General features: G+C 43.0%; 1 protein-coding gene across 1 annotated transcript in view; it reads left to right on the top strand.

The window, feature by feature from the left end:
* The window catches only part of RINT1 (RAD50 interactor 1), a gene marked incomplete at both ends in the record, with an annotated part of 52,744 nt that overhangs the window by 12,957 nt on the left and 25,920 nt on the right, over positions 1-13,867 (top strand). The window contains 5 exons of the mRNA XM_080701184.1: positions 2,333-2,506; positions 3,294-3,443; positions 3,934-4,090; positions 10,435-10,545; positions 10,635-10,860. Coding sequence (XP_080557310.1) covers positions 2,333-2,506; positions 3,294-3,443; positions 3,934-4,090; positions 10,435-10,545; positions 10,635-10,860 — 818 coding nt within the window. The remainder of the gene's footprint in view (positions 1-2,332; positions 2,507-3,293; positions 3,444-3,933; positions 4,091-10,434; positions 10,546-10,634; positions 10,861-13,867) is intronic.

Raw genomic sequence — 13,867 nt, 5'->3', positions numbered from 1 at the left:
CCTTCCAGCTCTATTTTTCATTCTTCATTTTGAAATAGGGTCTCACTAAGTTGTGGAGGGCCTCACTAAGTAGCTGAGGCTGGTTGCAAACCTGCAATCCTCCTGTCTCAGGCTACCAAGTACTGGGATTACGAGCATGAGCCACCACACCTGGCCTATTTTTATTTTGACAGGGTCTCCTAGGTTGGTCAGAATCTCACTACTTGTTGAGGTTGTAATCCCAGTACGTGGGAGGCTAAAACAGGAGGATCACAGGTTCAAGGATCGTCTCAGCAACAAAGTGAGATTCTCAGCCATCTAGCAGGACTCTGTTCAAACAAAAAATTAAAAATGGTCTGGGAGCCGGGCGTGGTGGTGCACGCTTGTAATCCCAGCGCTTGGGAGGCTAAGACAGGAGGATCGCACAGGTTCGAAGCCAGCCTCAGCTACTTAGTGAGGCTCTCAGCAACTTAGTGAGACCCTGTTTACAAATAAAGTATAAAATAGGTGTGGGAGTATAGCTTGTAGGTAAAAAAGCCCCTGGGTTCCACCCTCAATACCACCAAAAATAGAATAAAATTTAAAAAAAAACAGTTCTGGGAAGTAGCTAGGAGGTAGAATCCCCTTTGGGTTCAATCCCTAGTAACACACACACACACACACACACACACACACACACACAAATATTACATTAGAAATGAATCAAATTTATAACCAAGTAGAGCACAGTTTTTTGGGGGGAAGGGTAGTATTGCAGTTTGAATCCCTGGGGGCATTCTACCTCCAAGCTATATTCCCAGCCCTATTTTTTATTTTTTATTTTGAAACAGGATCTCACTAAGTTGTGGAGTGCCTCACTAAGTAGCTGAGGTTGGCTGAGAACCAGTGATCCTCCTGTCTCAGCCTCCCAAGTACTGCGATTACAGGCATGCACCACCACACCTGGCTAATTTTTCTTTTTAATGGGTTCTTTCCCTTAGGTCATTTTTGATAACATCTTTATTTCTAGCTTCCTTTTGAGCTGGAATTTTCATCTTCTCTAAATTTCCTTTTAATGGCCTGTTTTTATTCTGCAGTTTGTTTTTCACAGATATCCAGGGATATTCTGCCATCTGAGCTACATTCCCAGCACCCTTCCACACTTTTTAATTAAAAAAAATTTTTTTTTCAGGTCTGGAGATGGAAACCAGAGACATTCGACCTCCGAGCTATAGCTCCTGCCCTATTTTTTATTCTTTATTTTGAAACCGGGTCTCACTGAGTTGCAGAGGGCCTCACTAAATAGCTGAGGCTGTCTGTGAACTGTGATCCTCCGGTCTCAGCCTCTGGAATGCTGGGATTACAAGCTCGTGCCACCACACCCGGCTCAATTTTTAAATTTTGAAATAGGCTTTTGCTAAATTCCTGAGGCTGACTTTGAACTGGCGATTTTTCTGTTTTAACTTCCCAAGTACTGGGATTATAGGAATGGGCCACTACTTGACCTTTCTAATTTATGTAGTTTCTTCTTGCCAGATCTAGGATCTTTGCATGAACTCTGTTTTCATGAATACTATAGTACGGTGAATGGTATGAATGCTATCACTGGCTTTTCCTATGGTCTAAAATGTTTCGGTGTTGTATGGAGATCTTTATATTCCTATATTATGTGGCTACTTGTACAATGTAAATTCTTTTTATTATAACATTTGTTGATTTTGTAAGCAGGATAGTCTTAATATAATCCAACACTTAATTTGGAATATATTTCTTTAAAGTAGGAAATCAAGTTTTACTGAGCAAAGTAGGTAAAAATCTAAGTTTATTGTATTTAACCATACCAGATGCTACCCACATTACTTCCTTGGAGTAAGACACTGAAGACTACTTTAAAAGAAGTCCTAGCAGAAATGAGTGGTGCTTGAGGGAATATGCCCCAGGACAGATCTGTTCAATGGGGAGCAGTGGAAGGAACAGGTAGAGGAAGGCATCCTGAACACCAGCTGCTACCCTTTAGAGGGCTCCAGGCTCTCGAGAGTCTTGGGTGTCAGGTAAAATAGTCTCAGGGTGGTACCATATACTTCCTTGTATATAACTTTACATAAGATATGGGAAAAAGGCAGTTTTTCCAAATTTAAAATTATCCGAAGAAACTGTTCTTAAAGTTTGTTTTGTTTTAGCCAGGCTAAATTACAAGCACACTTGTAATCCCTGCGCTTGGGAGGTGGAGACAGGATCGCTGCGCTGGCTTAAGAGACACTGTTTCCAAATAAAAATATAAAAATAGGTCTGGGAGTGTAGCCCGGAGGTAGAAGGGTTTCCAGGAACCCCAGTACCACCAAAAAAAAAAAGTTTGTTTTATTTTATTTTGCAGTGATAACATTCAACAATATCTGATGACCAATAATGTGCCAGAGGCAGCCTCTACCCTGGTGGCTATGACAGAACTTGACATCAAACTTCAGGAATCATCTTGTACTCATCTTCTTGCTTTCATGAGAGCCACGGTAAAATTCTGGCACAAAATTCTCAAGGACAAACTTACAAGGTAGGGAACTTATCCATATTTCATGATGATTGCTTTCAGATGGATTTGTGTGTGTGTGTGTGGCACTAAGAATGGAACCCAGGGGCATTCTACCTCCGAGCTACACTCCCAGTCCTATTTTTTTTATTTTTTATTTTATTTTATTTTTTTTTTGCAGGTCTGGGGATGGAATCTAGAGGCATTTGACCTCCGAGCTATACCCCCTGCCCTATTTTTTTATTCTTTATTTTGAGACCTGGTCTCACTGAGTTGCAGAGGGCCTCACTATGTAGCTGAGGCTGTCTGTGAACCGCGATCCTCCAGTCTCAGCCTCCCGAATGCTGGGATTACAAACGTGCGCCACCACGCCTGGCTTTTTTTATTCTTTATTTTGAAACCTGGTCTCACTGAGTTGCAAGGGGCCTCACTAAGTAGCTGAGGCTGTCTGCGAACTGCTATCCTTCTGTCTCAGCCTCCCTAATGCTGGGATTACAAGCGTGTACCACCATGCCCGGCTGAATAAATTTTTTTTTTTTCTTTTTGGTACTGGGGATGGAACCCAGGGTCATTCTACCTTCGAGTGACACCTCCAGCCCTATTTTTTTTTTCTTTATTTTGAAACAGGGTCTCACTGAATTTCAGAGGACCTCACTAAGTCGCTGAGGCTGGCTACGAACTGAAAATCTCCTGTCTCAGTCTCCCAAATGCTGGGATTACAAGTGTGCGCCACCATACCCGGCTTTTAGATGGATATTTTGCCATCAATTGATGACACTGTACCAAAATGTGTGTTTCTTTTCTGTTGCAGTGATTTCGAGGAAATTTTATCCCAGCTTCATTGGCCATTCATCATGCCCCCCCATTCTCAAGCTGTTGGCTTAGGCCGGCCCACCAGTGCCCCTGAGACATATAGTAACCTGGAGACGTTGTTTTGTCAGCTGCTGAAACTACAAACCTCGTATCTTTGTTGGTGTACCTTAATAACAGTTTCTTCCTTCTAGAGTGGATTTGTGACTAGAGAGTAAAACATTTGAAATTAGCCAGAAACCAAGTAGGAGTCCTGCGTTGGACTTGATGTGTAGATGGCTGTGGAGTGGGATATTGTTCTCTTGCAAAGTACATGGTGTGGCGGCAGAAAGGGGGCACGGAAGAGCCCCGAGACACCGTGTGGCTGACCACATTCACAGTATGTGTCCTCTCCTGAACAGACCAATGGGGAGAAACCGTGGTGACTAAGTATTAATCAAACAACCTGAACTTCCTTACTATTTTTATTTTGGGAAAGATTAGCAGGTTAATTTAACAGAATTCACATTACATGTAAAATTAGATTACAGATTATGCATATTATAATTTTTACTTGGTATTGATACATTTGTTGGAAAAATTTACTGTGTGTACATAGTATATATGTTCTTGGTTCTTTTTCCTTGACCTGACTATGTCAGAGATGAATTACTTACTGAGCCAAAACAACTCCCAGAAAAATACTCTCTCCCTGCTTCCCCTTCTGTCATCCTGCCCATCCAGATTATGCTGACTCCCCTTCAGAAGAGGTTCAGGTATCACTTCAGAGGCAACCGGCAGACTAATGTTATAAGCAAGGTGTGCTTTGCCAGCTCTTGTCCTTGGCGTTCATTAATAGCAATTGTTAAAGTGTATATACTTATACCGGTTTATGTTAAAAATCTGCCTCTGTTGTTATTTGTATTTCCTCTACAGAGCTAAGTTCCTGTTTTTCACTGCCTGTTTTATTTTATTTTATATTATTTTATTTATTTTGCAGGTCTGGGGATGGAACCCAGAGGCATTTGACCTGTGAGCTACACCCCCTGCCCAATTTTTTATTCTTTATTTTGAAACAGGGTCTCACTGGGTTGCGGAGGGCCTCACTAAGTAGCTGAGGCTGTCTGCAAACCATGATCCTCAGGTCTCAGCCTCCCAAATGCTGGGATTACAAGCGTGGCTCTTTTTTTTTTTTTTTTTTTTTTTTGGTGGTACTGGGGATGGAACCCAGGGGCCTTCTACCTCCGGGCTATACTCCCAGACCTATTTTACATTTTATTTGGAAACAGGGTGTCTTAAACCAGCCAAGGCTGTCTTTGAACCTGTGCGATCCTCCTGTCTCAGTCTCCCAAGTGAGAGGATTACAAGTGTGTGCCACCATTCGTGCCTGTTTTAGATATGATTGTGGACTTATGTTGATATATTACAGGAATTGGCCTATTCATTGGCATATCATCTGACCAGTATCTCAAATTTTCCTTTGGGTATGGTAATTTTTACAGTTGATCCATAGGTTTTTCACTGTACAAATTGCTCCTTCAGATTTATAAATACATTGAAAAGAAAAGCTGAGCGTGGTGGTGCACACTTGTAATACTAGTACTTGGGAGTCTGAGACAGGAGGATTGCAGGTTTGCAGCCAGACTCAACTACTTAGTGAGACCCTGCAACTTAGTGAGACCCTATTTCAAAATAAAATATAAAATAGGTCTGGGAGTATAGCCTGGAAGTAGAAAGCCCCTGGGTTCCATCCCCAGTACCACAAAAAGAAAGAAAGAAAGAAAGAAAGAAAGAAAGAAAGAAAGAAAGAAAGAAAGAAAGAAGAGAGAAATGAATGCCAAGAGATAGTAAGTAGATCATTAGCTTTTGTATAGAGGCACAAATGCTAAAATGATTTATAGCTAAGCCAGGCATGGTGATGTACACCTGTAATTCCAGTACTTGGGAGGCTGAGGCTGAGCCAGGGGATCACAGGTTTGAGGCCAGCCTCAGCAATTTAGAGACCCCCAGCAGTCTAGCAAGAATATTTCAAGAGGTATAGCTTGGAGGTAGAATGCCCCTGCATTCAATCCCCAGTATCTCTCTCTCTCTCTCTCTCTCTCTCTCTCTCTCTCTCTCTCTCACACACACACACACACACACACACACACACACACACTAGCTGTGTAGGACATTATGAGAATAAATGACATGAAGAGTTTTGAGGACATTACCACTATTTTAATTGAGGGATCATATGACTACACACTAGGCATAGGCATACTATTGAGATTTTTCTTTAATTTGATCAGAGAAATAGGTCAAATTATAATCTTAGAAATTATTAGAAATGGTACTACCTTTTTTTTATTAAGTTTTTTTTTTGTGTGTGTATGTGTGTGTGTGTCTATTTGTATGTGGTACAAAGGGACTGAACCCAGGGGCGTTCTACCTCCAAGCTACACCTCAGCCCTATTTTTTATTCTTTGTTTCAAAACAGGGTCTCACTAGCCAGGCGTGGTGGCGTACATTACGTTTGTAATCCCCGCGTTTGGGAGGCTGAGACAGGAGGATCGCACAGGTTTGAAGCCAGCCTCAGCTACTTAGTGAGGTTCACAGTAACTTAGTGAGATCCTGTTTCCAAATAAAATATAAAATTGGTCTGGGAGTATAGCCCAGAGGTAGAAAGTCCCTGGGTTCCATGCTTAGTAGCACCAAAAAACAAAACAAAACAAAACAAAAAACAGAAAAACCGGGTCTCACTAAGTTGTAGAAGACCTCACTAAGTAGCTGAGGCTGGCTGAGAACCTATGATCCTCCTGTCTCAGCCTTCCATGTACTGGGATTACAAGCATGCGCCACCACACACGGCCTTTTTTCTTGAGTTTTACCACAGCTAATGTAGCGCTTGTAGCAGGCGTTCAGTATTTTAAATTAAATGCTATTAATTTACCAGGCATTGAATGTATCATGAATAAATTTATAGACTTATAGAATTCATAGAATTATTATTATTTTTGTCCTGGGGGTTGAACCCAGGGCCATTCGACCTCCAAGCTGCACACCCAGCCTTTTTTTTTTTTTTTTTTTTATAATTGGGAAACAGAGTTGTGTGTGGTGACCCATGCTTATAATCCCAGTACTTGGGAGGCTGAGACAGAAGGATTTCAGGTTCATGGCCAGCCTCACCTATTTAGTGAGTACCTCCACAACTTAGTGAAACCCTATTTCAAAAATAAAGAATAAAAATTAGGGCTGGAGTATAGCTCGGAGGTAGAATATCCCTGGGTTCAATCCGTAGTAGTAGTAGTAGTAGTAGTACTTACTACTACTACTACTACTACTACTAATAATAATAATAATTTGGAAATAGGGTCTCACTAAATTGCCCAAGGCCTTGGCTGAGTTGCTGAGGTTGACCTTGAACCTGTGATCCACCTGTTTCAGCCTCCTAAATACTGGTATTACAGACTTGCACCACCATGCTTGATTGATTCATGGAGTGTGTGTGTGTGTGTGTGTGTGTGTGTGTGTGTGTGTGTGTGTGTGTTTGTGCGTGCGTGTGGTACTGGGGTTCCTGAAAACTTTTCTATCTCTGGGCTACACTCCCAGACCTATTTTTTATATTTTTATTTGGAAACAGGGTCTCTTAAGCCAGAGAGGCTGGCTTTGAACCTGCACAATCCTCCTGTCCGTCTCCCAAGCACGGGGATTACAAGCGTGCACTACCATGCCCGGCACTTCATGGAATTTTTTTTATTTATTTATTTATTTATTTATTTATTTATTTATTTATTTATTTATTTTGCGGGTCTGGGGATAGAACCCAGAGGCATTTGACCTCCAAGCTACACCCCCTGCCCTATTTTTTATTCTTTTTATTTTGAAACAGGGTCTCACTAAGTTGCGGAGGGCCTCACTAAGTAGCTGAGGCTGTCCCTGAACCATGATCCTCCAGTCTCAGCCTCCCAAATGCTGGGATTACAAGTGTGCGCCACCACGCCCGGCCTTCATGGAATTTTAAAGGACTCAAGGAATAGGTAATTATGTTTGCATAGGAAGGACCAGGGTGGCAGAGGATTTCTGTTTGTACTCCATGGACCTGGTTTTTTGATGGAGTGTTGATTGAAGGAAGAGCGGAAAGAACCATTTGGTACTAAGTAGTAAGTGAAACAAAACAATAAACCTAAAGTTGTTGAGAGGAGGTAATATATATATATTTTTTGGTGGTACTGGGGGTGGAACCCAGAGGCTTTCTACCTCCGGGCTATACTCCCAGCCCTATTTTTTTATTTGGAGACAGGGTCTCACTAAGTTTCTGAGAGCCTCACTAAGTAGCTGAGGCTGGCTTTGAACCTGTGCGATCCTCCTGTCTCAGCCTCCCGATCGCTGGGATTACAAGTGTGCGTCACCACACCCGACACAGGAAGTAATCATTTTGATATGAATTATGAAAATTGTGAATTATGTTTGCTACTATATTTGTTTGTTTGTTTATATTTTTTTGTTTTTGCAGCTCTGGGGATGGAACCCAGGGGCATTCGACCTCTGAGTTACACCCTCTGCCCTATTTTTTATTCTTTTTTTTGTGTGGTGGTACTGGGGTTCCTGGAAGCCCTTCTACCTCCAGGCTACACTCCCAGACCTATTTTTATATATTTTTTTTATTTGGAAACAGGGTCTCTTAAGCCAGAGCAAGTGGCTGGCTTCGAACCTGCGCGATCCTCCTGTCTCCGCCTCCCAAGCGCGAGGATTACAAGCATGCGCCACCATGCCCGGCTTTATTCTTTATTTTGAAACAGGTCTCACTAAGTTAGTGACTTAAGTAGCTGAGATGGTCCACAAACCACGAACCTCTGGTGTCAGCCTCCAAATGCTGGGGTTATAAGCGTGCGCCACCACACCTGGCTATGTTTGTTACTTGTAATCCCAGCATTTGGGAGGCTGAGATCAGAGGATTGTGGTTCGCGGGCAGCCTCAGCTACTTAGTGAGGCCCTCCACAACTTAGTGAGACCATGTTTCAAAAATAAAGAATAAAAAAAAAAAAAATAAGGCAGGGGGTGTAGCTTGGAGGTTGAAAGCCCCTGAGTTCCATCTACAGACCTGCAAAAATAAAAAATAAAAAAATAAAGTGTCATCAAACCTAAACTATACAAACTTTGAGAGGCGGCCTTTATTCATTTTGTATTTCCATTATGTAGCACACAAAAGGGATGTACCATTCAGTAAATGTTTTTAAATTCTTGTCTAACAAAATTTGGAATGCATGCAGGATCATACCTAAGGACAGTTTGAAATGTTGCATGCCTACACTTTCTTTCTGTTTTAAGGCACTGATCTTTTTTATAATGCAGACAAGCCAAATTTCTTCCTTGATTTACCATTTGAAAAGAAAAACAGAAGAAAATGACATTTAAAAATTATTTTGGGAGCTGGGCATGGTGGCACATGCTTGTAATCCCAGTACTTGAGAGTAAGCCTTCTGCAATTAGTGGGAACCTGTTTCAAAATAAAGAATAAAGCTGGGTGTGGTGGCACACGCTTGTAATCCCAGCATTTGGAGGATCGCGGTTCATGAACAACCTCAGCTACTTTACTTAGGCCCTCTGCAACTCAGTGAGACCCTGCTTCAAAATAAAGAATAAAAAATTGGGCAGGGAGTATAGCTTGGAGGTCAAATGCCTCTGGGTTCCATCCCCAGACTGGAAAAAAAAAAAAAAAAAAAAAAAGAAAAGAAAAGAAAAGAAAAAAGTATAGGGCTGGTGGTGTAGTTTGGAGGTAAACATGCTCCTGAGTTCCATCCCTAGTACTGAAAAAAAAAATTGGGCTGGGTATGGTGGCTCTGCCTATAATCCCAGTACTTGGGAGACTGAGACAAGAGGATCACAGTTCAAAGTCAGCCTCAGCAACTTAGATCCTGTTTCAAAATAAAAAACAGAATAGAGCTGGGATGTAGCTTGGAGGTAGAGTGTGCCTGGATTTAATTCCTGGTACTAAAACAAAGAACAAAAATTATTTAGTGATGCTATTTTAAAAAAATTTAGCCAGGTGTGGTGGCACAGGCTTATAATCCCTGTGCTTGGGAGGCGGAGACAGGAGGATCACGCAGGTTCGAAGCCAGCCTTAGCTGGCTTAAGAGACCCTCTTTCCAAATAAAATATAAAAAATAGGTCTGGGAGTGTAGCCCGGAGGTAGAAGGCCCCTGGGCTCCATTTCTAGTACCACAAATAAATAAATAAATAAATAAATAAATAAATAAATAATAAATAAATAATTTTAATAATAAAAAATGTTGCTGGGTGTGGTTGCGCACATTTGTAATCTCAGCATTTGGGAGTCTGAAACAGGAGGATCATGGTTCACAGACAGCCTCAGCTACTTAGTGAGGTCCTTCGTAACGTAATGAGACCCTGTTTCAAAATAAAGAATAAAATAGGACTGGATGTGTATCAGGGGTAGAATGCCCCTGGGTTCCATCCCTAGACTGCAAAAAAAAAAAAAAAAAAAAAAAAAAAATTAAAGGCCACTAGTTATATGCAATACTCTTCATTTTGCATATTATTAAAGTGCCAGGTTTTAAATATTTATGGCTTTCTGTGTGTGTGTGTGGTGCTGAGGATTGAACCCAGGTCCTTGTGTATGCTAGGCAAGCACTCTTTTACTAAGCTATATCTCTAGTTCCAAAATGGCATTTTATTTTTATACTATTTATTTATTTATTTATTTATTTATTTGTGGTATTGGGGTGGAACCCAGGGGCTTTTGACCTCCGGGCTATACTCCCAGACCTATTTTATACTTTATTTGGAAACAGGGTCTCACTAAGTTGCTGAGAGCCTCAATAAGGAGCTGAGGCTGGCTTCAAACCTGTGTGATCCTCCTGTCTCAGCCTCCCAAGCACTGGGATTACAAGCATGCGCCACCATGCCCAGCTCCAAAACGGCATTTTAAATTTATGAGTTTATTGACTTAAGTCACATTATTGGAATTTGTTGGGAGCATATTTAAAAACATTTGGTTTCATGAGTTTGAAATTCAGAATAGAAATTGTGCCTATACATATAGGAATTTTCAGCTAATTTCTCCTAGGTGTTGTGTGTTTCTAATTAACTAGAGACATTTAATTATAATGTTATAGTTAGAATAACTAAAAAAATTCAAACCATTTTACCTCCCTCCTTAGCCCGAATGGTACTTGGCTCAGGTACTTCTGTGGATTGGAAATCATACTCAGTTTCTAGAGGAGAAGATTCAGCCAATATTAGACAACGTAGGCTCTTCAGTGAATGCCAGGGTAAGACTCGGTCTTGCTTCAGTTTTAGAGTTGTACACATAGCTGAATACCTTGTTATTTATAAGCTCATGTTTACGTATTTCTTTTAGCTTGAATTTTCTCGGGGCCTTATGATGCTGGTTCTTGAGAAGTTAGCTTCGGATATTCCGTGTCTGCTCTACGACGACAATCTCTTCTGTCATTTGGTGGATGAGGTGCTCTTATTTGAAAGGGAGCTACATAGTGTTCACGGCTATCCTGGCACTTTTGCTAATTGTATGCATATTCTATCAGAGGAAACCTGTTTTCAGAGATGGCTGACTGTGGAGAGAAAATGTAAGTGATTGTGTGGCCATAGGGTAGAGAGATGTCTGGTTTGGTGTATATAAATTTTTGGTGTTTTCCTCTCCAGTCCTGGTTAGGAACTATAATCACCTAAAGTTTACTTGGTCAGAATTTACCCAGTTAAGCTGGGCATGGTGGGACATGCCCGTAATCCCAGTAACTTGGGAGGCTGAGACACACAAGAACCCAGGTTGTGGCCAGACTCAGCTACTTAGTGAGGCCCTCCAAAAGTTAGTGATACCTGTCGCGCGCAGTGACGACTCTTACACGATCTTCCTCAAGCAGTTTTATTACCCCAGTTTCAATGCTCTCTCAACGCCCTCTCAGGTAAAAACAACATCAGTCTTCTATCCTCTCCCTCATCACTCCACCAACCCTCTTCCGTGGCACTCTACGTCTCTGCTGCAGCACACACCGGTCACAGTGGTGGCTTTGTGAACATGTCCGTCCCAGCTCGGAGCCCAGAGCAGTCCGCCAAGAAACTGCTCTTCCTGTCCACCAACCCTCTTAGCTTTCTCCTTCCTTAGCTCTCCTTCTCCTTCCCCCCGCTAGGGCATGCGCGCCTTTTAACCTTCTCCTGGGCGGGCAGGTGGTAGCACGAGGCGTTGCGTCGCTAATTATCCGTAAGGCGCCTGATAGGGCTCACTGCGCAGGCTCAGGGCACCGCCAGCCTCGTGAGCCTCGTGACTTGGCTGCAAGCCCAGGCGCCATCTTGAGTCCACACTGGCAACAAGCCTGGGTGCCACCTCGGTCCTGCCGAGTGGGCCCCGACATATCTCCCTTTTTGTTTTATTAAAATAAGGCTCGGGATCGTGCCTGTCTTAGGTTGCCGACCCTCAAGGACCATTCTTACCCGTCATTGGGAGAACAATAGCATGATTGTTTCCCTGTCTTAGGTTGAAAGGTCCCGGGGACGATCTTACCCGTCACTGACTACCGATCCAGCATACTGAGCCGTACATGGGGAGATAAGCCAGCTTCAAGGGCTGCCATAGCTTGCACCAATATGCGCTGTTGTTGCAGTGTGCGTTGTCGAGTTCGCCTGATATATCCAACCATGAAACATCATGCTACCACCAGCAAGAATGCCCAGAACGCCATGCCACCCCAGTCTTTTAAAAAACCCAATGTTCCGTGTATTAAGTCCATTCATTGTTGTACTGTGGCGACTTCCACGCGGGTAGAATTAATTGCAGCGATGGATGCTCATAGCTCAATCATGGTGTGTTCAAATTCACGGCTCCAAGTTCCTAGAAGCGTCTTGCTTAATTGACGAAACAAATTGCCTGCATGGGAGAAATTCTGATACTGCACATACGTTATACATATAGTCCAGATAATTGAGCTTACTGAGCCATGCCAGCAGCCACATGTGAGGATAGAGCATTCATAGTGGCTGCAATAACTGCCACGGCCACAGAGGCCACAATTACAGCAATAAGAGCAGAAATTCCAAAGTCTCCAAGGGTGCATAGAAGCATAGCAGAAAGTCAGAAAACAGGTATCAATAAAACAACCTAAACCATCATTAACCAAGGTAAAGGAAGAGGGAAAGTAGAAATAATTCCCCAAAGATCTTAAAGAAAACAACTCATCTCTATGGTACCGAGCAGCAGTTTACAACTCTTACGTTAGGAACTAATCTTCTGACCTATCCTTTACACATTAGGCGCCTTTTCCAACTAACCTCAGGTGTCTTCCATCTATGGTGGCGGATTAGGAGAGGGAGTCGAATCAGGACCAGCCCGATTCTCTAACTTGCTTACACTAAAAAATATCCTCCTTAATGGAGCCCCCTTTGATCGGGGAAAATATCCTCCTTAATGGAGCCCCCTTTGATCGGGGAAATAACTTGCTTACACTAAAAAATATCCTCCTTAATGGAGCCCCCTTTGATCGGGGAAAATACAGCGCTGTCCCTCGCTTTTCCGCGAGCCTCGCTTATCCGCGAGCCTTATTTACTAAATATCCTCCTTAATGGAGCCCCCTTTGATCGGGGAAAATACAGCGCTGTCCCTCGCTTTTCCGCGAGCCTCGCTTATCCGCGAGCCTTATTTACTAAATATCCTCCTTAATGGAGCCCCCTTTGATCGGGGAAAATACAGCGCTGTCCCTCGCTTTTCCGCGAGCCTCGCTTATCCGCGAGCCTTATTTACTAAATATCCTCCTTAATGGAGCCCCCTTTGATCGGGGAAAATACAGCGCTGTCCCTCGCTTTTCCGCGAGCCTCGCTTATCCGCGAGCCTTATTTACTAAATATCCTCCTTAATGGAGCCCCCTTTGATCGGGGAAAATATCCTCCTTAATGGAGCCCCCTTTGATCGGGGAAATAACTTGCTTACACTAAAAAATATCCTCCTTAATGGAGCCCCCTTTGATCGGGGAAAATACAGCGCTGTCCCTCGCTTTTCCGCGAGCCTCGCTTATCCGCGAGCCTTATTTACTAAATATCCTCCTTAATGGAGCCCCCTTTGATCGGGGAAAATACAGCGCTGTCCCTCGCTTTTCCGCGAGCCTCGCTTATCCGCGAGCCTTATTTACTAAATATCCTCCTTAATGGAGCCCCCTTTGATCGGGGAAAATATCCTCCTTAATGGAGCCCCCTTTGATCGGGGAAAACACTAAAAAATATCCTCCTTAATGGAGCCTCCTCCTCCCTTTTCGGAGTCAAAGGAGTACTTACCAGCCGGCTGCCCGGGACTGCCGAGGTTCTGATCAAAGCGAAGTTCCCCGTACGGGCCACCATTTGTCGCACGCAGTGACGACTCTTACACGATCTTCCTCAAGCAGTTTTATTACCCCAGGTTCTTGTACAGTTCCTCTTTAATGCTCTCTCAACGCCCTCTCAGGTAAAAACAACATCAGTCTTCTATCCTCTCCCTCATCACTCCACCAACCCTCTTCCGTGGCACTCTACGTCTCTGCTGCAGCACACACCGGTCACAGTGGTGGCTTTGTGAACATGTCCGTCCCAGCTCGGAGCCCAGAGCAGTCCGCC

This window comes from Muscardinus avellanarius (genome assembly GCF_963383645.1).
Source record: "Muscardinus avellanarius genome assembly, chromosome: 9".
Lineage (NCBI taxonomy): Eukaryota > Metazoa > Chordata > Mammalia > Rodentia > Gliridae > Muscardinus > Muscardinus avellanarius.
The sequence above is the reverse complement of the archived record's forward strand: the minus strand, read 5'-3'. Positions and strand labels throughout refer to the sequence as shown.